The sequence below is a fragment of the Apteryx rowi genome, unplaced genomic scaffold (assembly GCF_003343035.1).
Source record: "Apteryx rowi isolate R43461 unplaced genomic scaffold, aptRow1 scaffold_603, whole genome shotgun sequence".
Lineage (NCBI taxonomy): Eukaryota > Metazoa > Chordata > Aves > Apterygiformes > Apterygidae > Apteryx > Apteryx rowi.
This window is the reverse complement of record NW_020450876.1, coordinates 441,730-467,315: the sequence shown is the minus strand read 5'-3', so window position 1 is coordinate 467,315 and position 25,586 is coordinate 441,730. Positions and strand designations below refer to the sequence as shown.

The window sequence follows — 25,586 nt, the reverse complement described above, 5'->3', positions numbered from 1 at the left end:
TCATGTTGTACCTGCCAGTTTCAGATCCATACAACACCCTTCCTCCCTTCCGGCAGTAATGTATATGCAGTTTCACTGAGCGTATTTGAGCCGCTGGCTCGTTGCGTTTGGCCCCAGAGGGCAGCCAGACTGGTGCGAAGCCCAGGGGAAGCATCCGAGCAAAACGGGATGCCAGGCCCTGCGGGACTGAGCTGTGCCGCCCAGCAGAGAGGCACGTGACACTTAACAGCAGTCGGTTTCAGTGTCTGTGTGGGAGGAAAAAGGGGATAGAAGCAACGAAACAGCTTGTACGCACAGGGCAAACGTACACTGAAGTACCCGTTCTTTCTGTGAGAAAACAGTCTGAAGCCAAGGGAAAGAGCTCTTTCCCAAAGGTAGGACTGCTGCATGGGTAAAGAAAAGATGCTAACACAACGTCTAGGTGGGCACGAGGATGCCGCTGTGACAAACACCACAGTAAGTGTCTGCGAAGGTAGATGTCGAGGAGAAAGTAAGATGTTGTTGCTCTATTTAATGAGCCGTCTAAGTCTGGAAAGTCTAACGTTTCTGACTTGATATGCATTATAGACCAGTTCTGCCTTAGAAAACATTGTCATATCAATTCTCATACAGTCAAGGAAGAAGCCAACGTGAATTTTCAATTCTATTGAATAGAAAGACATTAAAATGAGGATCATGATCACGAACAYCATTACACCAGAGCTTTTGGCTTTTGACAGGAGAGAGACTTCCCTTCCTCCTCATCCTGGAAACCAGGTCCACCAGCTCGAGGAGCGGTTGTCCAGGCAGGAAAGGACCACAGCTCTTCTCCTTGACCAGGCTTCCCAGATCAAGGATGACCTTGTCTCCTACCTCCGAGGACCTCGAGGGGACCAGCAAGAGGAGTTGGCTGCCCGGCAGCTGCAGCTGCTGCAAAGCCATGTACGGACCATTGCGGGTGCAGTTAAGCAGCTCCGCCAGGACATTCAGGTAGGTCGACCTTCCCAGCACCCACACCCTGCGTTCATGTTTCAGCTCTCCATGGGTACGAAGGAAGCAGCCTCTCCCTCTCTCTCATTATGCAGTGATACTTGTAGTTCCATATAAAAACAGAAGAGAGGGGACTAGGGAAAATTAAGTAAAATAAAATAAGCAGATTAATGAGTTTGGGTTGGATTTTTTTTTCTCCTTTTAATTAAAAGGTTCAAATTCTATTTGCTTTCACTTTTGTTGAAGTGCAGGAGATTGAGTCTGAGGAAGATAAGAAATAAACTGTATTTTCATATAACAGCAAGCCCCAAATTTGGTTTTACTTCTTACTTTTCTAGACACAGATGTTCTACTACTTTAGATGACTTCTGTATGCAGCGTAACAAATATTGTTGAAACTCTTCACTAAGCTCAGTTCAGACTGGAATGAAGGTTCTCGTCATTTCTTATCTTTTTTTTTTTTTTAACCAATTGATGAGTCTGTTTATATTGGAAATGCATGGGATTCTCTTTTCCCAGCTAAAGAGAATTGATTATTTGCTGTTATTGTGGGGACAGTTATCAAATTTATCAACACTTTGGGGCTTTTTTTGGACAAGGGTGCAATGTATAAAAATATCATGAAAAAAATCTCATGATATTTATTTTATATTTTAAAGTGCTAAATGTTTGCCAAATGCCACTAAGTTCACAATACATTTTGTTTTCCATGTACTTGGAAAAATATTTGAGTTTCTATGTATTTATCTTAACAGACGTGAAATCACAGCTCACCTGAAATTAATCTGAATGAAAATTGGTATGTGTGCTCATTTTACACTGATTTTATTTTCAAAATTTTGATACTACCATGATGAGCAACACTATAAAACCACCTGTTTGTTTTAGATCATCTAATTCCTCTAACCCTTTCTGGACCAAGTAGGTACAGGCCTGTTTTACTAGAAAAATGTCTGTGATGCTCTCAGCTCTGCAAATCTAATCTTTTTCCTTGGTTAGAAATTACTCTTTGTTAAGTCCTAATCTCAGGTGCATGTTTGTTTTGTACTTTATGGTTATGAGGATTTGATGAGGATGAAGCACTGACAGCACAGACAGCACTGCTGAGACCTGGCAATCAAAGTCACTAAAAAATTAGAGAAGGTCTGAGAAGTACTCCTGGAACAGAAAAAAAAAAAAAACCTAGAGTGGCTGAGCAACTGCCATTTCTCGAGCATTTAAGTTAAAAAAAACCCCAAACTTCCCTTTGTATTTTTCATGAGCTATATTTAAGTTTTAAACACAAGACAATGGCATTTTCACACAAAGCCTGAAAACTATTAAAAACCCTCCAAAAATACTAAGGATCAAGCCTGCTGTCACATTCTGTCAGCTTGCTCAGTACAGAAATTTTGAGGTAGTGGTAGCAGCTCCGATTAAAGTTGCACTGAGGTGATAAATACAAACCTTGGCTGTGTGCATTAGCAGTTCGGTTTGGCTTCCTGCTGTCCCAACTCCCCAGGGGACCACGACAGCAGGGCCGAGCGCCGACAGCCGCCTCGGGGCGGATGGCGTTTTTGTCACCACTGCCTCTGCAGGACTGCGACCTCGGCACCTATCCTGGAGAAAGCGAAGTCTTTGCAGAAGGGCATTGGCACCTAACGGGTCCCCCTGGCGCTGCTTCATTGGCTCCTTGGGCAAGACACAACGATGTCCTTCTCCGCGGAGGAGATCCTCCACAGCCCCGGCCACCCACAGAGCTCATTTCCCGGCTGCTGCAGCTCATTCCCCCTCGGCGCCCCATGTTCTCCCTGATCCCCATTTTCCTCTGGGGCACAAAATACCACTCCAGTTGTAAACTCCCCATGGCAAGAGCCATCCGTCCATTCTGCGTATATACCCCACGAAGTGCAATGAGGGCCTCACCTGAGGCTGGAAATTAAGGATACTGCATCAAGGTGAAGCAGGTGCACAGTGTGAAGTGTTAAATTATCCAAAGGGAAATGTGAGTCACTTGTAGTTCAAACCTTTTGAAAAGTGGGAAGACTATTCTTTAAAAAAGCCTAGTTTGAGAAAGACTCTGGCATACTGTTGCCATCAGGAGTGAAGCTGAATATGAGGAAATATATCTATCTGATAGTGCCATAAAATTGTCTGGGCTGCTGCTGCTCAGAAACATCAAGACAAAGCAATTAGTGACAGGTGGAAAACAAAAAAAAAACATTGAAGACATCATTCATGATTCTACTATCATCAATATTAAAAACTTGGGGGCAGAGGGGAAATAGTTTAAGTGCTTAACATCCTCTCTCCAGTAATAATTATAAAATAATCATGTGCCAGTTAAAGGACTGAACACAGACTAAGGACCGAATATGACAGGCAAGATTTTGTGCATGTGTATCTCTTTCGCCCAGCACTGGTGAGTGCTGGGAAGGTAACGTTGCCAGGTGCCTGGGGAATCAGCCGAAGAACTGGAATATCGATTTCTCTCGATAAACAGGAGGCTGCTGCTTTCCATCTTAATGAATGAGTGTCTCATGCTGCTCATGCCAGCGAGAGAGCGGTTGTCATTCATGCTGTGTTTCTATCTTTGTGGATTTATTGCATCACATTTGCATTGTCAAATACACTGCAAATGAGTCATTTGAGTTGTGCAGTACATTCAACCCTTTGAGGATATTATTTTCCAACAAAGAACAAAAGTAGGAATGCCTGGTCACAGCTCAGTATTTCAAATACCAATACTCAGTGTGCATGTAGACCAGAATTATTCAGAAGTAACTACGTAAATGACAGCTTTTAATTAAACTTTACTCGAGAATTGTTACAGCTTTCTCTGCTCACCTATGCCCCACACCTGGCAAATGCTAGCACGTCTCCTTTGGCTGAAGAAGTGGGACAGTGATGATCCGAGTGGCCTCTGTGGTAGGGACATTTGCTGGCGGTGAATGTATGTGGAGACTGTGCACACTTGCACAGAGGGAAGGAGGTTGTGAGGCTGGGGGAGGAGGAGGAAGACGAGGCCTGTGATGACTAGTCAGTGACTAGCTGATATACCGAAGATGCAGTGAAATGATTAAGCAGGCCCATAATTATGTTCTAGATGACCTCATGCTATGAAGACATCATGCAATGTAATCTGTTCTCAGACTGTGCAGCTTTACTGATCTGAAATTACCGTACGAAGGACAGCATGTTTGAGAACTTCCTGACAAATCCGAAAGGAGGCAAATTCCAGGAGTTTCTAATTTCATAATGACTGCTCTACACAGCTCAAAAGAGCACGAAACTTGAAAAACCTGCTGCTGTGTTTGTGCAGTATGGGAGTTTTCAATACACATGCCACCGTTCCTTCTCTGACTGGAGCCGGTACCGAAATACTCGCTCTAACTCTACTTGGCAAATGAGGCAGAGAGTGGGAACAACTGCACTGTAGGCTGCAGCGTGGTGAAGAGTTCCTGAAGTGATGGTCAAATGTGCTAGCTCAGGGAACCAGCAAAGTCTATGCAAGGCATAGCACAGGCTTGCTTAAAGCTACTCGATTATCCTTATACCATACTGCAGCCTACGCTGTAGGACCAGCCAGTATGATAGGTAGGAGAAGTAGTGCAAACCTGCTAGGGATCTAGCTTCGTAACATCCCATTTGCAATGACAATTTTGCCAAACTTAAAGCATTTCAGTTGAAATTTTACCCAATATTTGTCCTTTCCTACCTTTTTTTTAAAAATTCACTTAGTGTGGATCATTTCAAATAAAAAGCCAAAAAAGACTCTATTTTGCATAAAAATTTGCATTAAAAAGGGTAAAAGTTGTGCTTTGGCTAGTGTGCTCTGTAGTGCTAAAGTGCTCTGAAATATCCATTCCACGCCTCTCCTCTCAATCTGAGCAGAAAAATCAGCAGATTTTAAAAATCATTCTGTTCCATATCCGTAAAGGGCACACTAACCCTGCAAGGGCTTCTTAAATTTAACGTCTGCGACACATTCAGACACTGTCCTGATGAGCCTCCCCAGAGGAGCCTGCAGGGAGGTTACTGATTCTGCCCTCAGCTCGGATGTTGAGTGCTGCACCATTAACCAGGCAGCAGGCCATATCCTGAACAAGGAGGGTAAAACGACACATTAAGTGACTGCTCATACTGAGCCACGCCGATATTGCAGCCTCGATGAGTTTGCCTGCAATGCATTTGCACAGTTGGCACATGCCTTTGCTTGAGCCCAAACCTGCCCTGCGTTCAGACACAAGGAAACGTGTGTTAAGGGCCTTGCTTATGCAGGCATAGAGCATGCTGAGGGGGGGCCCTCAGCGTGGCCCTCCGTGTTTGCACCCTTGCTGTGTGGGCAGACCGAGCTCAGGGCAGCAGTATCTGTGCTCAGCTCCACTCTGTATTATCCACCCTGCAAAACCTTGTTGCAATGCCCCGCGGCTGCTGCAGAAAAGTCAGTTTAGCTATTGACTCCTTCCTGGAAACACTCTTGTGGAAAGGGAACCCTGCTGAAAAATGTACGTCATTTATTAAGGGCTGCATATACTGCAGATGTGTGAGGGGGAGAGTTAAGCTGTTTGAACTTTTGCTTTTCCTAATTTTTGAGTGCTAGACTTTTCATCATAAACCACATTTTTTTTAATGGAAAGGTAGGAATATAATTTATATAGATATAGATTTCTACAAGAAAAATACACCATTTACTTCCTCCTAGAAAGAAAAACAAAGTTTTAGAACTACTGCCTTACATGGTGCTTTGGACTCTATTTTGAAATAAAAGAATGAAAAAGTGTAAAACCAAAACTGGATTAATGGGCTTGAATTTACAGGTTTTGGAAATGCAAATAAGAACAAGAGATAATGCCACAATAGAAACTAACTTTGCTGTTCAAAGTCTGGACCGTAAATATATCCAGGGTTTTGGAGACCTACGTGGAAGAGTGGCAAGGTAAGGAATACATATCGGATATGATTTTCATTTGTGCTAGCCTATTTGTGTAAAGCAGCTTCAGAGCGGGCATGAATGTGCTTTGCACTCGTTTGATATCTCATTTTAGAGCCAGATCTGTGCTTCTCGTTCTCAGAGTAAATGAGAACCAAGTTCTCTGTGTTAATGAAACTATCAAACCAGTGAAAAAAAAAGCATATCTTCCTATCTCGTTCTTCATCACAAACTTAACATTTTAGAAAATTTCTTCTTCTTCAGCCTGGCTAGATTTCAGCTGAAGTAATTATTTCCTCCTACTTAAACTCTCCTGTTGTTTCAGTAAAATATGGTATAGAGTTCTTTACCTCCTCTCTTGGAAAGTAGGTCTTGTCAAGCAAACTTGATTTCTTCCTTTGATGAGATTATAAATTGTCATTGGTACAAGTAATTGTATGTCTGTAACGTACACGGACTTCTGTAGGGCACTTAGTAACACAAAATATTATGATTAAAACAAAGACAAAATAAAACATTGCTATGTAGTATCAAGAGAGTACATAGATTAAGAACTGTCTGAACTGATATATCAGAAAATGTAGTCATTAAGGAAGAAACCCCCCTGAACTGAAGTGTTTCTAGTGGGGTTCTCCAGAGACTGGTCATATGCTTTTCATGGTTTTTGAGTAATTCAGAAACACATATAAAAAYCACTGCTTTTGAAACTTGTGGATAAAACAAAAGTTGGTCAAATGAGAAGACAGTAATAGGAGGTAACCTGGATTATTGGCTATGTGGGCCGACTGAAACAAAATGCATTTTATACAACCAAATGAGTGTTAGTTCCACTAATGAATGCTCTGAAAAACACTGAAAGCTTTTGGGAATATGGTAGATAAATAGCTTACCCTGAGCTCTTACAGTGATGCGGTATCAGGAGTGCCAGGAATATAATCTTGCACAAGAGAAGCAGAAGACCAGTAAGTGGGAAGATTGCTTTAGCTCTATATGTGGTGTGGATCAGTTTGATACTAGGATACTGATTCTAGTCCAGAGTCCCCCTTCTGAAATGAAAAACTTGATATGGTGTAAAGAAGAGCCACAAATGTGATGGTGGGATGAGGGAAATTTCTGGCTGAGAGAAGTATAAATCTATGTATAGTTTATATGTATAAAAAAGAATCCAGAGATTTCTTCATTTCCATGTATAACTAAAGAGAGAGAAAAAAAATGATAGGGTACCAAAGGACCCTATCTTAACTGCTGAAGAAAGGCCCAAGAATCCAAAACAAGAAGCTGAAGCTAACACATTCAAACTTGGCACAAAAAAAGATAGACATATTTTTTTAACCTTGTGGCTGATTAGCATTGGAACAAAATAGGAGGTGAACCTGTAGGCTTCTCTATGTTTTCAAATTCACGTTGGCAGACTTCCGAGGAGATATGCTTTTAGCAAATACAAGTCATAAGATCCAATGGGTGAAGTGTCTTGCCACTCTTTTCCCACTGTTTTTCTGGACATACCACTTCCCTTCTTCAGCTGCACTGGGGCATGCTCCCATTTTCTGTGCTGGCACATTTGCCTGTAAAAAAGGGGGGGGAAAAAGTAATTGGGGAAAGCTTGACAGTGCCAGGAGCTCAAACCAGAGCTGTTCCCATGGGGCCGGACCCCCAGCCAGGGCAAATCCAAATATTTCTGTTGTGGCCAGTGGAGTCATGCCAACAAGAACTGCCGGTGAGTCTCGCCTTTTGTGTCCAACATTTGGGGAGCAAATGATGCAGCTCAGAAATACAGGAATCATTTTTCACTCTTTTTTAGAGCTGTCCTTTCTGGAGCTGAAATGTCCCATGCTTTGCTCATCCTGAAGGTAATTGCTTTGGGTTTTATACCTGGTATGACGATCACTCAGACATAGGACATAGACAGTTCTAGAAAACAGTAACTGTAAAAAAAAAAGATGACTGGCTCCACTTTTATTTGCATAAAACAAAACCAGCCAGAAAAAACAAGAGGTGGAGGACTCATGGACATCCAGAACAACACTTTTTATGAGCTCCTCCTTCCTCTTCCCTCCTTATCCATTCCTCTGTGGATTGATCCCAGTAGCTGCTGCTGCAAGAATCACTGCTTTCATGAACAGTGGCTTCTCATGAACTAGTTGGCCTTTCCCACTGGGATAGAGGGGCTGGAGAAGGGAAGATCTCAAAATACACATATGAAATTGCACGTATAAAATTATTGTGAAGGCACTGAAATCATTGTCATCATATTCTAGAAACAAAGTCCTAGAGAAAAAGAAAAGAGAGAAAAAGAAAATGGCACATTTTCTAGCTTCATCAAAACATACTGATATTGCAGTGCCAGAGCTGGCTTTCTAGTTGCATTTCAACAGTCATATTATAATGGGAGTTTTATATGAATAATTGTCATTAGGCTAAAACACAGTACAGCTTTAGATGATTCATAAATTGTCAGTACTTTCTCATTTTGATTGCTACTGAAGTTTCCCTCTGGAAATGCCAAGCCTTAACTGGATACCTGCCTCCAGCGTGGTGGTTCAGAAGTGAGCCACTGAAAACTGAAGGAATACCATTATAGTGATGAATAATATTTTGATTTGCCACATTTCTTTGATCTTTATTTTTAGGATAAAATATTTCTGCATATACTAAATAAAGCTTGGAGTGGTTGGAGACGAATGTACATGCTCATATAATTAACATTTTTTTAATTAATAGAAATCTTCCAAATGCAGACTGGCAATGACAGATTTCCTCTTGATTTGTAACCTTGCCTTAACCCAAGACTATCTGGGATGGGATGAACCTAAATGGATCCACTGCTCTTTCTTACAGCAGTTGATTCACCCTTGTCTATTCTGACACATATAAAGGATTAATGTGGGTTAACTCATCTAATTCAAATCACGTCTGCCTCTTCCTTCACTCTATATTACAATAATAAAAATAAGCTAATCAATAGTAACAAAAGGCAATATCTCTCATAAAGATTACTTTATTAATTAATTATTAATTAATCCAATGATTCAAGGCTAATTCTCAGTCTCTTTTGGATGATGCTTTTAAATCCTCCATTTTCAAGTATTCTCCATATCCAATATTTAAGTTTCTTTTTTACTCTTGTAGTTGAAATTATGCCTTCTTACTGATATAGATCCATTAATCCTCTCGCTTCTCACACCATTTGCTTATTGCAAAGCTTTCTAATTGCTGCCTTGAGGGGGGATTTTCTTAAGCAGAGGGAGGCCCTGTTTCCCCCATCTCTTTTGAAAAGGCTGACCCATGTCTCCCGTTAGTAATAAACCTTGTATCTTAACCAGAACCTCATTTCAGTTACACACGTGTGCGTTCTCTTCCATACACTTCAGTTATACATAGATAAAGAGCTTTCCCCTGCACTGCTGTGCCACACGTTACGAAACTGTACTAGCTGGGAGCTGGCTTTCCGTATTCCTGTGAAACCAAGGCTTTTAGAAAGCCTCCATGTCAGGTTCAGCGGTACGGGTGCAAGGAGACTTTAGCTGGCCCGCGCTGAGCACCTGCACCGTTGCTGGCCCACGAAGCTGCTCGCGGCTCGGTTTCCGGGTCTGCCTCGACAGAAGCTGCTGGGCAAGCGCTTTAGCAAACCATCTCCCTCTCCCTCTCCCAAAACCTATGTTTCGCCATTTTAGTTATTTTGTAATTGTTTTCCAACTGATAGCTTCTTTTGATCAAAGTTCTGGCCTTAGTACAAAGTCTCTATTGTTTGCTGTAATATTTTTTGATTTCCTTGATCTAAGTGCTCTGTAGGTGTATCGCAATATCTAAGAATCATCAGAAGACAGCAAAAGCAGGTCTATTTAAACTGTCCAAATTTCTCTTTAGATCCTTTATCTGTCAACAGCGCTGGCTTTATTCTGAACAGTCTGGTGCTTTGCAGTATAATTTCTCTGGTGTTTTATAACTTAGCTGTTTGTCTTACTCAACTTCTATTCCATTATTTATATTGTCACTTATGTGACTATACTAAATGTCACTACTTTGTGGCCTTAGGATATTTGATTCAACAATCTTCATCTAAAAACTACTAGCATCAGAGCAGATGGTCACTCTTGTGGAGCAAATGCTGTAACTTGCAGAGAGTCCAGGACTCTTACAGTGATGAAACAACTTTTTCCAGGCGGAGACTGACCGCGCAAGGCTGTCTGCAGCCCTGGACACAGGAGGGCAGTGCCTGGTGAGGCCTTCTTGATGTCACTGTGAACACCTCCGATCAACCATCTCCTAGGGAAGGAGGAGCACAGAAGCGGGAAGGCTATGTCTTCTTGCTCAAGTTGGGAAGAAAAAAAAAAAAGTCTTTAAACACAAAAGACTGATATGGTCACTTATCCCCAAAAGGACAGCTGGTTTAATATTATTCAGTCACTTCACTATTGGATTAATGCCATCACACTCAAATGATTTATTTGCCCATTTTAAATGTGAAGAGAGATTTTGGTGAATGCAACTGAAAGAGTTTAAAGCAAAAATGACAAATGCTGCTTATAAAATAGCAAGGCTTCTTGCCTGTAACTGCCCTAAAATCAATCTTCCTCAGCATCTGCTTCCAACTGGAGGATGTTACAAGCTAGGACGCCTGCTGCAGCAATGTACCATCTGAGCGTTCCCACACTTCTGGTAGTAATCCAAAAATTACAAGCGGTAGGAGTTCAGATTAGCCTCTCAGTTTGCATTTTAGATTTAATTTAACCCTCTAACCATTGGATTTGATAATGGGAAACGAGGGAGGAACCAGCCTGAGGCATGAAACAGCTCCCTTAGGTCTTATGGAGTCAGCGGGAGCTGAAAGACCAGGAGATTTACAACGCAGAGAGCAAACACCTACTGTGGCAATTTAGGGGCCTGCCTGCTGTACGCTGCCTGCCTCCCCCTCCCCTTGCCCGCAGCTCTGGCAGAGCTGAGCAAGTCTTTCAGCAGGAATAGCCTCTGGGAGCAGCGCTGTCGTAACAGGGTGTCTCCATCTATACTGCCGTTAGTCCAGGCAGCTCCTGGAGATGGGATCGGGTCAAACAGCAGCACATGGAGACTCACAGTTGCTTTCAGTTATAAAACCACTATAAGTGTTATAATGCAGGGGTTTTTTTTTGCCTTTTAGTAAATCTCTGTTTTGATTCTAGATGTGAAGCAAGCATTGCAAAATTAGCAGGAGACATCAATATTATCAGGCGCGAGGCCCACAAGACTGATAAAGAGATTTATGGTGTTCGCTCTGCCCTTGAAAAGTCTGTTAGCGATTTTGAGAAGAAGGTAAGTATAGAAGCCTATAGTGAAATACCTGTTGAATGGACACTATGCTTATGCATTGTTTCCTCTTCAAATTTGCTGACCAATATTAATGATGGATACAGTATTTAGACAATTTGTCAGAATTTTATTAATTAAAGCAAGTTTTCCATGATACTGTAGAATGGTAGTGATGTTTATAATAAATAAATACAGGTGTAAGGTAATAACAAATAATAAAAATAACCCAGGATATGGGGATCCTCAAATCATAAATGATCCATTACAGTTTCTCAATATGACTTATAAGACCCTTGAATCAAAGCATTACTCCGTATTTTAACTGCATCTGGAAATTTCAGTTGCCAGCATTTTGGAATTAGAAAATGCCACATAAATCCACTGTTTTTACTTTAGTTTTAAGGTGGTGGCAGGGAGACATCTAACAGTATACCTAGTTCCATATGAATTTTGGCAGTATTTCAAATGCTTTTGAGACCATAATGCTTAAACAGTTTTAAAAAATGGTATTTTCCATGAAAGTAATTTTTGCTGCATAGAGTGGGTATGCCAACAGGAAATAAAAACTGCTGCTGCATATGATTCCTTATAATTGGCCTTTCCTTGCGGGAGGTTTACTACATTCAGCAGCAGTTTTGGAGCACTCTACCTCTAACAGCATCAGGAACTTGAACAGTAACATTTCACAAGAATCCAGCTGTATTGGAAAGTTCAGCTTTCTAATCCTGCAGGATGATAGCTCTCTGCTCCTGCTCCAAACTAAACACCTTCTATGTCTGTCAGGATTGAGCTTGATTGTAGATACAGGAAATAAAATTTCCTATGCCTTAGTATTACATTCTGGTAACAAATACAGTCTTATTACTGTAATTTAACTGCATTTTCTGCTATGGAAGACACCGTTCCAGTCTTTTTTTTCTTTTTTTTTTTAATACCTTGCCTATATAAGCTTCTTCTTTTCCAAAGTAGAATTACACGACAGACCTTAATTGAAGATATTTTACCTGGAATTCTATTATAAGCTACTGTTTGGACATCTGTCTCCTTGAACACACAAAAGAACCACGTTCTTGTTCGTTTGGAAGTGGAGAACGGAACAGGTGTGTCAGAATCACATCAAGCAGTATGCAAAAGCATGTAAAAACAAGTCAGGGTAGACATTAAGCAGGATGCAGAACAAACTTTCTCAGCTGTAGAGAGGAAAATTATTTGAATATGATTTTAAGAAAGGAGCAAAGAAACAGGTTTCTGAAAAGGAATCATCTCTTGTTGTAATAGAATAAAGTAGCAAGTCAGAAAAAGGCCCTCCCTGGCTTGCATCTAATACTATTTCTAATTGCCAAGAGGACTACAGTGTTCCTTGCAGAACATAATTAAGGTCTGCTGTGGAGTCAGTCCTTGGTAGCTCCTTTTTGACATTCACCAGCCAAGGCTACCAAACAGATAATGGCATCTCTTCCCCAAGATATTTTCCATGCTTGTATGGTATAAAATCTCTGAAGAAAAGTGCTGAAATTTCACATCCTTTCTAATTTATTCTTCTGGGATAGGCAGGCTGAATCCTGAATCCTGACTTCAGATTGTCCTTTAAGATCACTCTTCTATGAAGAACGCTACAAATGGCTTAGCCCAGGCTGCATAGCTCAAAATCAGGGAGGGTGAGGTTATGCAAAAAATGTTTTTTTAATGATTTTAAATCTCCTGTTTCTCTCAGCGCTCAGTCTTCCAAAGATGCTTGGACATCTATACTCTCTTTAAATAGTGAATGCAGTTGTTGTTACATCTACAGTGCTCTCAGACCACTCCACTGTTGCTGAGCCCCGTTGCACTAGGGCCCCCCAGGATCTACCTTTCTCCCGAATTCCTGTGTGCAAAGCCAGGCGTGTGCTGCTGACACCCCAGCAGCCCAGGGCCCCAGCTTATGCCAAACCCTCTGAATACTGAAAACACAATTTTCAGCCCAGCTGTTTCCAGCCTTTCTTGGCAGAAGGGCTGGCCACTGTCAGGACACTGCTGCTGAGGGAGGGAGGGTGACGGGGCTGGCCAGGCAGACTGGGGCTCCCAGGGGACGGGAGGTGCTTGGCTTCACAGCTTGAATCTGCCAGGCTTTCTACATCCTCGGTAGGGGCCCTAAACCATTCAGTTAGGTGACTGACTCGGCCTCGCTTCCTCTCATCCAAAAAGTAATGATCGTACAAAAGGGAGCAGCTCTAATAGGCAAATTGTGGGAGCATCAGGTAGGCGAGATATCCCACCATCTGGGCAGAGCAATGCCGTGCAGTGTTGGGGATGCGCATCCAAGCCTGAACTCCTGAACAGAGGTTTGAAAGGGGTCTCCTATATACTGTCTTAGTGCTCTGAGCACAGAAATGTTTGATATTCTGGGTGAATCTCTCTTCCTTTCTCTGCCGTTTGGATCCCATGAGGTGGCAGGCAGCCGAAGGCTTGCAACACACACAGGCTTTCAAAGATTTACACCTTGGTTCCTACCACCTTTCTGGAGATTTGAATGGTGCTCAGTGCTTTGGAGACATAAAAAGAGTACTGCCCATCCACAAACGTAATTGCAAAGCCCATATCCACAAGGACTCTGACTTCAGTAGGTTTCACAGTCCTAAAAGCCTTAGCGACTCTGAGTGTAAGTCTCTAATGTTCACTGAATGAAATTATTTGTGAGAATGTAGCTGTACCTTGACAGCAGCTGTTTTTCCCACTCTTGCAATCATAATGCATACTTAAATATAAGTGCTGAGAGTCTGGCTCATAAAAGCGTTCTCTGTTGAATTCTCATTAGGTAATGCAGCTATTAGGGAAGATAGAGACTTCCAACTCTGATCACAGCTCAAATTTAAAGACAGTCCAGGGAGATCAACATCATGAATTGCAACTTCTGGATTTCAAGTAGGTGATGGAGGGCTTTTCATTATGATAATTTACCCTGAATGCTTTTGTGTGATGAAGGGGTTGCCATGAAACAGCAAAACAAACCTGTTAATTAACATTCATTCAAAACACTAAGAGAAGGTTAATGAAGATCTGTGCTATAATGAAAATACATAATGAGAGTATATTGCCTTGAAAACTAATTGTTAAAATAAAGAGGCGCTAAATGCCACTCTGCAAGAAGAAAGATATGAAACCAATTAACTTTCCACACTTAAGAGAAAAGCATCAAATACAAAGATGTTATTTACCATTATAATTGGGGCTAATTTGCGACTTGCCTAATGTGCAGAACAAGGCATTTTCTTTACACACTCGTGCTGTCTTCCCCTACGGGGGACAGCAGCCCAGGGGAGGAAGAGTTGCCCGGTGCTGCTTACGAAGAGAGGCGGGCAGGGACAAGCGATGGATGGAGCCGTGGGCTGAAGTAGCAGCTCAGCTTCCCGCTCCCTCGGATCGCAATTTATTTGTTTCTTATTGCATGGAGTACATTCTTCCTGTTGTAGCTGCAGAAGTACTTTCAGGGTGCCATTTTAATCCTGATGAGTTTTAGAGAGCAGAGAGCTCCAGGGAAGGATGGAATGAATGAAATTTTCTGGCACACACATTTAAACAAGGCAAACCATCCCAGCATCGAAGAGCAGAGTCAGCACAATTAATTTGAAAGTGAAGTACAATAATCCTGCAATAATAATATTCCAGCTGCAATAGCTCCATTCCTTAAAATATTGGTTGAACTATTTGAATTAAGATTTATCTTAATTAAGATTTTTCTCTCTGTTGTATTATGAGTTAAAAATATACATGAACATTAAGCAGAAAAAAGTTCTTATCAAGAGAACAGGAAAAGGAATAAGGAYGAATACGGAAAAACAGCTAAAAGGGGGAAGGAATTGAAATGCAGAAAAAGGGAAAGATGGAAGAAAAGGGAGACAGCAGTGAATAATGGAGATAGAGACAATGTGAAAGGACCAAGAAATAAAACCAAAATAAGAGGAAAAGAGAAGTAGAATAAGGCTAGAAGATAAGAAAACTGGAGAACTGAATTGAAGCAACAGTTGAGTTTCTTAAAAGTTGCTTAGACCTTATTGAAAATGTCACCAAAATTTGGAGGCTTGAAAAGAGATGGATTTCCAGACCTTGAGATATTGTGCCTTTTAACATAAAATCCAAAAGGTTCATTTATTTGAAGTTGAGATTTTATTCCATTTAATATCATATTTAATTAAAATAACATACCCTTTGGGGAATGTGTCTTTCTGTCTCTTTTGGTATTGTTCCTTTAAAAGCATGCCAGATTGATGTATTCTTTTCAAAGAGCTGAAATAAAATTTCAGCTTGTTTTGCTGGAACAGGCTGGTGCTTCCACTTGGAAAAAGTTGGCATGTGTAAGTCAGCTTTAAAGCCCAGCCTCACCTCTTCATTTGACAAGCAGCTGCTTGGGGTGCAGCAGTTTTTGATTGCAGTCTGGCAGCTGTGTTGCAGTCCAAATTGATATTGTTACTGAAAACCCGATGAATTAAACATGCAACAAAACTGCTCTCCGAATTTCAAGGGGAGCTGTGCCTCGTTAGGAAATTTGGCCCATCATAGTTAGGGGATGGAATGCTTATCTCTCGGGGTCAGTYGGGTTAGGAGTATCCGCATTCAGTGGTACCGAGTTAATTAAGCTGTCAATGGATCGGTTTACATGTGTGACAGGGTATCATTGCAATCCTGGAGGATGCTCTTATTAAATATCCACAAGCATCCCCTTATTAATACTTCAGGGCTTTGCTGCGTCGAGGACTGAGGCAAATCCTCTGCCTCTGGAGCCTGGCTCCCCCTAGACACATCTGTGTACGCTCCACGCAGCAGGGATCGGAGCTGAAGAAAGTTGCAAATAAAATAAAACACGGTACTGCATAACCATCTCTGATGCCCATGAGTCCCTGCCAAGTACGTCCCCCCGGAGACAGGCCCAGGCTGCCTTCCTCCTCCCTTGGCAGGACCACAGCTCACCTGCGGCTCACTGTGTTTGTATCCCGCCATGGCACCGAGCCTGAGCTGTATCACACCGGCCATACCACCTCCTCTATTCAGTCCATAACTGTTAGTGCAATGCACTGCAATCCATTTCAACATTTGTTAAGTAATTTTATAAAATGTTAATTTTTTCTTTAATTTCTCCGCTAGCCAGTGTGGGCTTTTAACTAAGGCAGACTTTGTTTATGATTGCTGAATGTTTTCTAACTGGCCTAAAACCAATTCTCAAATGAGTTATTTTTAGCTTTAGATATTTCCTTCTTTCATCTTAATATTTTTTTAACTTTGAAAAAATTGGACCCAAGTCAAACACCAACTGCATTTTTTTTTTTTACCACACAAAAGTTGATTTTAAACCTTTGAGCAGAGGTGACAATCAGTCCTCTCCTGCTTGATTAATTTATCCATTAAAATGAGATTCCTCAAATTTGTTCAACAACAATCGTAACACAAAGAGCAGCAGGAGACCTTGGTCTCACGCCTTACGCCTCACGGATGAGTCTCTCCTGTGATTAACCATGTGAAAGACATGTCTGAAGAGGCACTGGTCCTGTTGCTTGATCTGGCAGTCAAACAGGACTGTAACGCTTGCAATCACCAGCTTGCTTACCGAGCTGTCAGTGCTAAGATCCTGCTCTCCTGAACAGCCAACAACCTTAAAGCAAGTAGCGATAGTTTTGGCAGCATGACCTCTCCATCGCCTACCTGCCTTTGCCAAACAGGGTGCACGTCTGCGTGATTCCCGCCTGGCGGCTCACTTGGTTACATTTGAGAAAAGCTCATTATACCTCCTTCCCACTCAAAATTACTCAGGTTGAATGTTGCTCTGTGTCATCAACATAATATCAAAACACACCACTTTTTTCCCCTCAGGAGCAGGGATTAGTGCTCCAGGAAGCACACTTGGCGTGCATGTGCACTTGCCACAAGGTCTGTCTCACTTCTTTGATTATGCCGCTTTACTCTTGGGTACATGGTGAGTACCCAGTCACGACCCAGGAACAACTAAATACCTCCCCAAAACGCAGCCCTTGTCCCGGTGGGACAACAGGAGCAAAACCAGAAGCGGCAGAGAGCATGGGAAGGGAGGGAGAGCTCCGCTCCCTACCAACCTGTTTGGTTTTGGTGCATCAATGGGGACGTAGGAAAATGCCTGGTAATTCACAGCTGTTGAACAGAGCACACGTAACCCCATGGAGAGTGAGGCACTTACCATGAAGTTAAGAAAATTCATGCTGACTACAAAAGACAAACAATACTTCCCACGCTTTTAAAATAAAATAAAATAATCACAGCTTAGAACTACTTCTAAAATGAGTAATAAACTGACCTAAAAGACTACTTGTATATAAGATCTTGATAAGACACCAGATATAGCAAATGAAGCACAATAACATTTAACATAGAGAAATTATGTTATCATTAATTTCTTGTTTCCAACATTTAGAGTTACAGCTGGTAATTATCATTGTAATTAGGTTGATACAAAGCTGTATCAGTCACTCTGAATAAAAAAACACTTTCACTAAACATCCTTTGGAAAAGTGATATTAACTATTACAGGTAATTTAAACATAAAGTCTGGTTAAAAAATCCTAGTCTTTACCTGTTGGTTTGTATGCTGACTGAGGCCCAAACAGTTAACCTGTAAATCCACCCAAATAAAATTCAACTGCTTGTTGCTGGCATGTAAGTATATGTTAGAAATTAGTACAATTACATTAAAATTTACCCTGAAACGCCTACAGTCAGGTCATGTGCATAAGCATGAACATTTAAATCTGTGACTAAGACTTGGACCTAAATTCATGTCTTGTCCTGGCTCACATTAAAAATTATATATTGCGGTAGAAGAAAAACAAAATCTAAAGCATACAGTTCCCTGTGGCGTGACAATTTGCAAATCTGATGTGAGCAGCCCTTGCTGGCCTCTCTCGCTGGGGCTCGCTGACCACACCAGGAGCCACGCGCTGCTCCCCGGGCGCCCTCCCCTGTGCGCCACCCATGGTTTGCAGATTCCCACCCAAACGCTGCTCCAAAGGTGGCCGTCTGTTCTCTTTTTACTTACAGACTCGTACTTACAAACTTCTTGTATCCTGCTGATCTTCCTTTTCAGAGCAAAAGTGATTTTGCTGCTCTTCTGGACATCCTGCAATACAGTTAATGTTCAGTGGGATACTATATAGCTTCTTCATCCGTTTTGGATAAAGTTAATTCAAACAGGAAAATTAACATCTTTTTCAGCCCTCAGATATTTTCCTAAAGTAGGCCACACTACAGAAGACTCATCTTGGCATGTAGGTAAAACTTTTAAAGAAAGGATTAGTAAAATAATTGAGCGTAGGTCTTGTTAGACTGTTGAAGCAATCTGAAGTAATTTAAACAATCTACTCAAGTGACAAACTCCCCCATACTACTGACTAAATCTCAGTCCTGTTACTAAAAAAATAATAATAATTTTAGGTTGACAAGTGTTCTAAATGACTTCAAAGATCAAATTCAGAATCAGCGGAAGTGGACGGAGATGCAGCTGACAAGGTCTGAGCAAGACCAAGCCTACCACAGGAATCAGCTGCTCCATTCAATGAAGGAGAGACTGGTAAGTCTTTTTTCAGAGCTGACCACAAATGCTGGCGGACTTCTAGCCCTGCCAGGACTGGTGACAGCAAGCAGCTCCCCCATAACGCTGATCTGGCAAGAGATTTTGTGCTAAACCACACACACAGAAACCAGATCTGCGACCTTAACATGGTTACCCCAGCGTCTCAGGACAGCCAGCAAAATGATGAAGACATCACATAGTCACAGGCTAATTTATTTTGGAAGGGACCTCTGGCAGTGGTGGTTCACCTCCTCGCTCAGACAGGGCCCGCAGCAAAGGCACAGTCCAGGGCTGCGTCCAGTTGATTTTTAAGATCTCTCCAAGGGTGGAGACTGCATAACTCTCTGGACAACCTGGGAAACAAAATCTTATTATGTCACCATTTCATATCCTGGGAAGTGCGTACCCCTGACTTAGCCGATAACGGCTCTTTCCTGTTCCAGAAAATCAGCGTCACCAGTGAACACCACTAAAATTTCAGCCATTGACAAGCTTCGGAGAGGAAGGGATCTTCTATGTAAACTCTGCCTATGTTTAAATATAGGAATTTCATTATTATACTGCAGTTCATATTTTGAAATTCAGCAGAGTTTAGATTCCATAGCAGCAGCTAGCATTTGGCACAGGACCAATATGTTTTAATTAATTCCTTCACAGCATTAAAAGCTTTTTCTCCGTTGCTGCATGTAGCTCACTCAGCTTCAGAGTTCAAAACCTATGAAAATACTATCACCATGTCTTACCATGAGGCTGAAGGCTGCTGATCAAAGATCAAATTCAAAAGTGATTCAAAACAAAATTATTACAAAATGCCCTCGAACTTTAATCTTTAAAGATTAAAGATGTCTAATGATCTCCAATACTCAGTACAACCAGTGCTAATGCACAACAGGGAAGACATTCAAAACATTTCTGCCCTGTCAGCCATTATCTCAAAGCCACTGTTAAAATTCACTTCCTCTGCTAATATAATTTTTGTGCTAATTTGCAGAAAACACACCAATGTACATGGTTATTCTCTCCTAAGGGAGACTGCTGTGCCAAAGAATATAGAGTTACTAGGAGTTAAATAGATTAAAAAATAAAGAGCATATTTACACTTCTGTGTGTGCGTACACATATCCACGCAGTCACGCACAGTGTCATTTCAATGAGGACGCAGCTCAGGGCCTGGGAGTTAAAGGACACGAATGCTGGAGATGGACGTAGCTGGAGAGGAGCTCCTGTGGCCACCAGGAGGACACCTGGCCTCGCTCAGCCAGCTGTTACGCTTTCAGAAACAGTCCTGATGTATTAGCTCCTTACTGCACTGAAATGACAGTAACCACGTATCAGGGGAGGCGCAGGAACAGGGATGCTGGCTGACCTGGAAGCGTAGGTGGTGGGAGCTGCAGGCGCTGGGGGAGTGCAGGCAGCAGCCGGGTTAGTCCGGGCGCTGACTCATGCTCATCCACCTGCGCTGCCTTTCAAAAGGACTCAATGCAACTTGAAGAGCAAGAAAGGGGCAGGCAACCATAAAGCGTGTGCATGAGCAGGCCTCAGAGGAGGTGCAATAGCCTTCAGGAGCTACATGGAGCTGGAAAGAGGGAGAGAACCGCTCGCCACCAGTTTAGCTACGCAGCTGTTGTAAGGCTCAGTCTCCTTATTCACACTGGTGACAAACTGGGATTTGCTCCATAATGTTTCAGCCCTTAGGTAGCTTAGGAGCTTGTGTTTGAGACTAGCACATGACAGCAACCTGAAATGGGTCCTCTGAATTCCCGGTATTTTGTTGCAAAGTGAAATACAGAATCACTGAATTATTAAAAAAAAAAAAAAAAAGAGAGAGAGACAGAAAGAAGAAAGAAAAACGAGACACATGCCTTGTGCTAGCCCATCCCCTCTTTTGCAGGGTATCCAGTCATTTGGGAAAGGGAGGACGGACTATCCACTGGGGATACCAGACCTCACTTGCATTTATTCACTGCTGTTACTTATGGGGATTAGGAAGCAAGACTAATTGAATTCATGCTTGCCAGAGGGCAGTTTAATGGTGGCTGTATAAAATGTTTTACTATACATGTGTTGAAATGCTATCTATTTAAAGGAAACAGCAGAAAAAAGACTGGAAGACAAGCTTCTACTTCTGTCACTAAAGCTAGAAAGAACAGATAAACCATACAAGTATGAAAAGCAGTTGAATCAGATGAAGAATGGTGAAAAAGCCCTGCATGCAAGAATCACTAGATTTGAAAGACAGATCTGGAACGAGCTGGAGGAAATCCAAAATGAATATAGATCAGGTGAGGATGGTCTTTCATTTGACTTATTTCTTAAATAAATTTGTACAGGATTGTAACTTGCTGCTGCAGAAAATACTTTCCAGAAAAGTAAGAAAAATATTAAGATAACTATTTCTCTCTCCTAAACCCCATTTACAGGGTTGTTATTTTTAAATGGCTTGGTTAGCCTGCCGGTCAATGCAAAAAGCCATCATGATTTTCCCACATAGGTTGCTTTCTCTTTCTAAATGTCTCAAGGTAAGATCATTTCAAAGGCAATTTCTGAACCTGCTTTCCAAGTTTTTAAGAGCAGCTACTTCTTCCATCAACAAGGTCACTYGCCTTCACTGGGAGGGGCAAGCATTTGCCTTTTGCCACAGGTCCTGCTGCTGAGATCCTGTTTGATAGGTTTTATATAATTTTCATCATTTCCTCCCCACTCTCACCCAACAGTATCTGCAGACAGAGGCATCTGAATGGGTGACAGCTACCCTACGTACCCCAGAGATAACGCAGGGAAGCATTTAGATAACGTTGCTGAATACCCAGCAGCTGCTTCTTATGGGAACAGGCATCTTGCACATAATGCACAGAGCACGAACTGCTTTACCAGCTCAGAGCTCATTCTGGCTGCTCAACTTTCAGCAACAATTAGAGGCTTTCACCTGGCGCACATTGCTTTCACAAGGAAGACTTGCCCTCTCTAATCTGTCCTGTGTCACTCAAACTTAATCTATTGTAATACCTTCTACTTGCATCTGATAATGGAAACAAAACAGACACGTCAGCTTATCCAAGAATCAGTCAGCCATCTCTCAAAGGGAACAGATGGCTAAAAATCATTGAACAAGTGCTTCACATTTTACTTGTTCTCACTTGAAACTCAAGAGTCTGGTTCCCATCTCCAAAGCTGTCTGTGATCTAGGACCCCAGCTCTTTATTTCAGTTCCAGCTCCATCAATATCTGCAACCCCCCTGCCAGTCCTTTTCCAGGGCTGTAACAAACCACTGTCTACGTCAGCTAGGGTCTCTGCAGAGCGTGACGAGGGAAGACCTGGCTATCTCAGAGATCATCTGAGTAAGTACGAGATAGCATCTCAAAGAATGATGTAGCTAAAAAATTCAGGATAAAAGGTTCTGGTGCTAAAAGGAGAGAGTTCTTAACTTCAAATTCCTGCCTGCAGAAATTAATGACTGAAGAGATCTGTTTATACCAAACTTTGGTCATGCTTGCCTTCAAACTCACACGCACCAATTGCTCTTTCCCATGGCAATCCTCTAGTATGGGCTGGCCCAAAAAAAGGGGGAAATGAGGCAGTTGAAAAGGTGCAGAACAGCAGGAAGGCCAGAGAGGCAGGCTATAGCCTGTCTGAGCAGCTGTTTGTGTTCAGCACAGACTGGCACCTTGGAAATCAGAAACCTGCTTGGAATTTATAAAATTCTAAACACTATACAGCAATTTGCTTGAATACTATCTAGAGCATAGCAGTGACAAAGTTAATCCATATTAAACAGCCGTTCCAAAAGAAAAAACATGTCATCAACTGTCATGTTACCATGTAGGCACYTTTTTTTCCCCCCCTAAAAGGAGGAGAATTAGTTGTAATCTGCTGTTAGGCTGTTTGCTTGCTAATAAGCTAACGTCTATGTGACAAACTGGACAAATGTCAAATGATTATTTTGTAATTTGAAAGTTGTTGCAGTCTCGAAACAGCTAGTTAACAGCTGCTTACAATTCAAATTTTCCCAGTCTTTACTGACAATATCTGATTTTACCGTGGTTCAACAAAGGCATGTCTGATGGTCTGTAGCTCTATTTTAGAAAAAAGTGTGTCTGTCAACTCCCATCTCTTTCTCATTATATTCCTACAAACATACACAGGTGCACACTGAGCAGGGGTAGCTGAGCTCCCATTCTCCCAGCAGTGTACTAAAACAGTTCTCCCAGTAGTGTAAAAAAAAAAAAAAGTAGTAACAAATAGCATCTACCTTGGATGAAGTGTAATTCTTATTTACACTTGCTAGCACTCTTGGAGATCTTGGACAAACCTTGCTACCTGGTAGGTAGACTGCAGATCAACAGTGCTAATACTCAATTTCCTTAAACTGGCCATCTCGTGGTTTTATCACTGTTGTTCAGTCCCTGGAGTATCTGACTGCAGATGCCAAGTCTCTCTCGGCAAGCCACCAGTAAGCCCCTGGTTGGCCAGGGGTGCTCTGAGGCTGCAAGAGGAGTGTGGGGTAACACTCCCCTCTTCCACGGGCCCTGCAGACATGTCGCCCRCCACACAGACCTGTAGCTACAAGGGTAGCACTACCAAGCACATCAATGGGAACAGAGCATGGCTTTGACTCCAAATAAGGACTGTGGACTTAAAAAACAAAACAAAACAAAACAAACAAAAACAACCCCCCCCCCCCACACACACACTTTAAAAGTCATCAGTACCCTTGGCTCTAAGAAAGACATGGTACTGTCTTTACTCCACACAACAAATCCAACATCAATTGCAGTTTGCGGCTATGTGTAATCATGCTTGGTATTGTCCAGTACATTGGAAGACAAAATTCCTATAGCAAGGTGCTTACAATATAAACTGCTATTGCATATCCATGGCATTCAATAAGGTAATGAAATAACTAGACTGGATTTAATGTGCTTGGAATTAAATGGTGGTCAGAAACCTTCACAAAGAAAAAGTAGAATCTCTTAATGTACTGAAAGCAACAACTATTTAATTAACTTCCTATTCTTATACCAGGATTTCAGTCCATTCGTGAGTCTCTGGAATTGCTCAAACAAATACAGAACACAAAGCTGAAACTTGAAAAAAAGAAAATTCAGAGAGACGTGACAAAGATATGATGCAACTGAACTCCCAGAAGTCCAAACTGCAAAAGCAAGGCCTCACCAGTATTTGCAGGTGCCCTCTCCAGTAAGAAGCGACAATGGCTTAAAGAACGAAAGAAAGAAAAAGGCTTTAGAAACACCTGCTTTTGTTTTCCCCATCCCTGCAGGATGTTATTGCTACGTATCATGTTGTGCAGCCACAAGTGTAATGGTTCTGCAACATCAAAGATATTTTTCATGCTGATTTCACAACAAAAAGTATTCCAGTGTAGAAGAAGAAGAAAAAAAAAAAGCTTAAGGATTGACTTAAAAATTTTACAAGCAAATTTCATACAAAGGTATTCATGTTATTTTAAGGATTTTCAGAAATCAGTTGTTGAGTTCTAAAGCACTGTTAGCCCAGTCTTACCCTAAACTGCGTCGGTTTCAGGTTGGTACAAAGATTGAAATCAGGCCTAGTAAATTCCTACAGCTCCATACAGTATGTACATAGTAATAGCATTATGAAAACTGATAAAAGAATATGTACCGATGCATGATTTTGATCGATTATAAAAAAAGGTACTGGATCATCAAAAGTAGCTAATAAAAAAGGGTACAGGTGACAATGCAAGTTAATTATCAAAAGAGGCATTATTAAGGAGGCCTGTTTCTCATCTTTTCTGCTTCACTGAAATAAGTTTGCGGTGGGTAGCACTTAACACTCAAAACCACATCTGACTGTGGTTTTTGATTTGCTTAAAAAACCAACCAAMCAAACAAAAAACCTACAAGGAAAACAATCTGGAAATTAAAAAAACTCCTGGGTCTAGGGCAAAATGTACATATCAGTATTTTTTCCCCAACAGATCTTGAAAGGAATTCCTCAGCAAAGAGGTAAAATAAGATCAATATAATAGAAACGTGAATTTCTGCAGTTGAACACTAATTTTCAGAAAGCTTAATGCTATCCATCTCCAGCAAAAGGAAATTTAAGAGGACTCATAATCCTCCTATCACAACTTTTTGTGCTTCTTACTCTACAAAAAGACAAATTTCTCAAAACCACAGCTTCCCAGTGGCTTCTCTGAGAATCCAGACCTGCACAGCATGACTACTGAAACCGGACTGCTGCTGTCAGCAGGGAACTCCCCTTCAGCAATTAACCACATTCTTCCTGCAGGGAGGAACTTTGTTATGTTAAAATTTCTCCAGGGTGTAAAAAAAGTCCTAGAAACCACTCTCTTCTTATAAAAGAAAAAGCAGCAGCCAAAGTCAAAGGAATTTTTGCATTTTGGTTGTGGCCAGGCTGAGGGACTAAGTGCCTTTCAAGAAGGACTCAATGGGAAAGGCTCCCAGCTTCAAGAATGCTTTCAGGTCAGATCTGTATTTGTCACGTTTTCTACAAGCAGCAGGAAACGAGCACACTGGAATCCTAACAACGGGCAGCAGTTTCTGAGCCATTCTGAATCCATATTTTGGTCTGACTTTATGTTCTGTCCACTACGGGGTGCTTCATGTTCACTGCAGATTAAGTGCAGGCTCTTTAGGTCCACTACTGCTTTCACAGCAAGACACCTGGGGTGCCGGGCAGCCTCACAGCCTGCCCTTCTCTACTTCCATACAGCCACTCATACAGGTTTATTAGCCCAGGGCTTGGCTGCCAGCAAGCACTAGTTGGTACAGCTTGTCACATTTGTCTCCCAACAGAGTACCCTGCCTGCAAGGGCTCTCAGCGTACTGAGCCACAGTCAAGAG

At 41.8% G+C, this 25,586-nt stretch overlaps 1 protein-coding gene across 1 annotated transcript; it reads left to right on the top strand.

Moving 5' to 3' along the window:
• Positions 1 to 675: 675 nt before the first annotated feature.
• FAM81B (family with sequence similarity 81 member B) lies at positions 676 to 25,040 on the top strand. The gene is made up of 7 exons (XM_026083475.1): positions 676 to 969; positions 5,769 to 5,887; positions 11,041 to 11,170; positions 13,962 to 14,068; positions 18,599 to 18,841; positions 20,805 to 21,019; positions 23,761 to 25,040. The coding sequence occupies exons 1-7, from the start codon at positions 676 to 678 to the stop codon at positions 23,862 to 23,864; spliced, it is 1,212 nt and encodes a 403-aa protein (XP_025939260.1). The 3' UTR covers positions 23,865 to 25,040.
• Positions 25,041 to 25,586: the final 546 nt, after the last annotated feature.